This window comes from Sphaeroforma arctica (genome assembly GCF_001186125.1).
Source record: "Sphaeroforma arctica JP610 unplaced genomic scaffold supercont1.5079, whole genome shotgun sequence".
Taxonomy (NCBI): Eukaryota; class Ichthyosporea; order Ichthyophonida; genus Sphaeroforma; species Sphaeroforma arctica.
This window is the reverse complement of record NW_014035479.1, coordinates 1-775: the sequence shown is the minus strand read 5'-3', so window position 1 is coordinate 775 and position 775 is coordinate 1. Positions and strand designations below refer to the sequence as shown.

Below are 775 nucleotides of genomic sequence, written 5' to 3'. Positions count from 1 at the left end.
CTAACGTATGTGAGGCATCTCATTAGAGTGGGGGGGGATTTTTTGCCGTTCATTTACCTCTCGCACAGCAGCAATTGTACAATGCATACAATTTGGGCCCAACTAGTTCAATATCGCGAAGGAGAAGTTTCCAGGCTCTAGTGTATAAATGTAAATCATGACCGAAATTGGCTGAGAAATCAATCAGCTCACATATGAATCGTCTTGTTCTGGCGTAAAGCTATCAATATACAGTTGAAGAGTGACCTCATCCGTTCGTTTGTATCTGGCGGCAATACACTCACTGTTCCTTCCGCCTAAACCCTGCTTCTAATCAATTAGTTTTAAATTATGGATTCTAAACTTTAATCAGTTCGTGAAATGTGGATTCGCGGGTGCCAATTTCCCCTCGGCCATTTTCCCGTCGATGGTGGGAAGACCGGTTTTGCGTTCAAGCGAAAAAGTCGGTAGCATGGAGATCAAGGACCTGATGATTGGTGAAGAAGCTGCTCTTGCCAGACAATTCCTGGAGGTGTGTCAATTTATACTCAGTTAAATCTCACTTCAAATTCCCTTTCTGTAACTTCTGACTGACTCACCAATCGTATTGGCGCACGACCTATCTGTTTACACGGGCTCAAATATATCGATTAGCGTTTCCATAGACACAATGATTGGGATAGGGCAATACATGTATAGTATGCATGTGTATAATATATTAATATATATTAATGTATATATATATATATGTATATATATACATACATATATATATATATACATATATATTTAGTAT

The 775-nt window shown here is 39.0% G+C and overlaps 1 protein-coding gene across 1 annotated transcript; it reads left to right on the top strand.

Moving 5' to 3' along the window:
* Positions 1-352: 352 nt before the first annotated feature.
* SARC_14768 (hypothetical protein) lies at positions 353-535 on the top strand (the record flags this gene model as incomplete). Its single annotated transcript, XM_014291099.1, has 1 exon — positions 353-535. A coding segment is annotated over one exon (183 nt), but the record flags the coding sequence as incomplete, so codon positions are not given.
* Between the last annotated feature and the right edge of the window lie 240 nt (positions 536-775).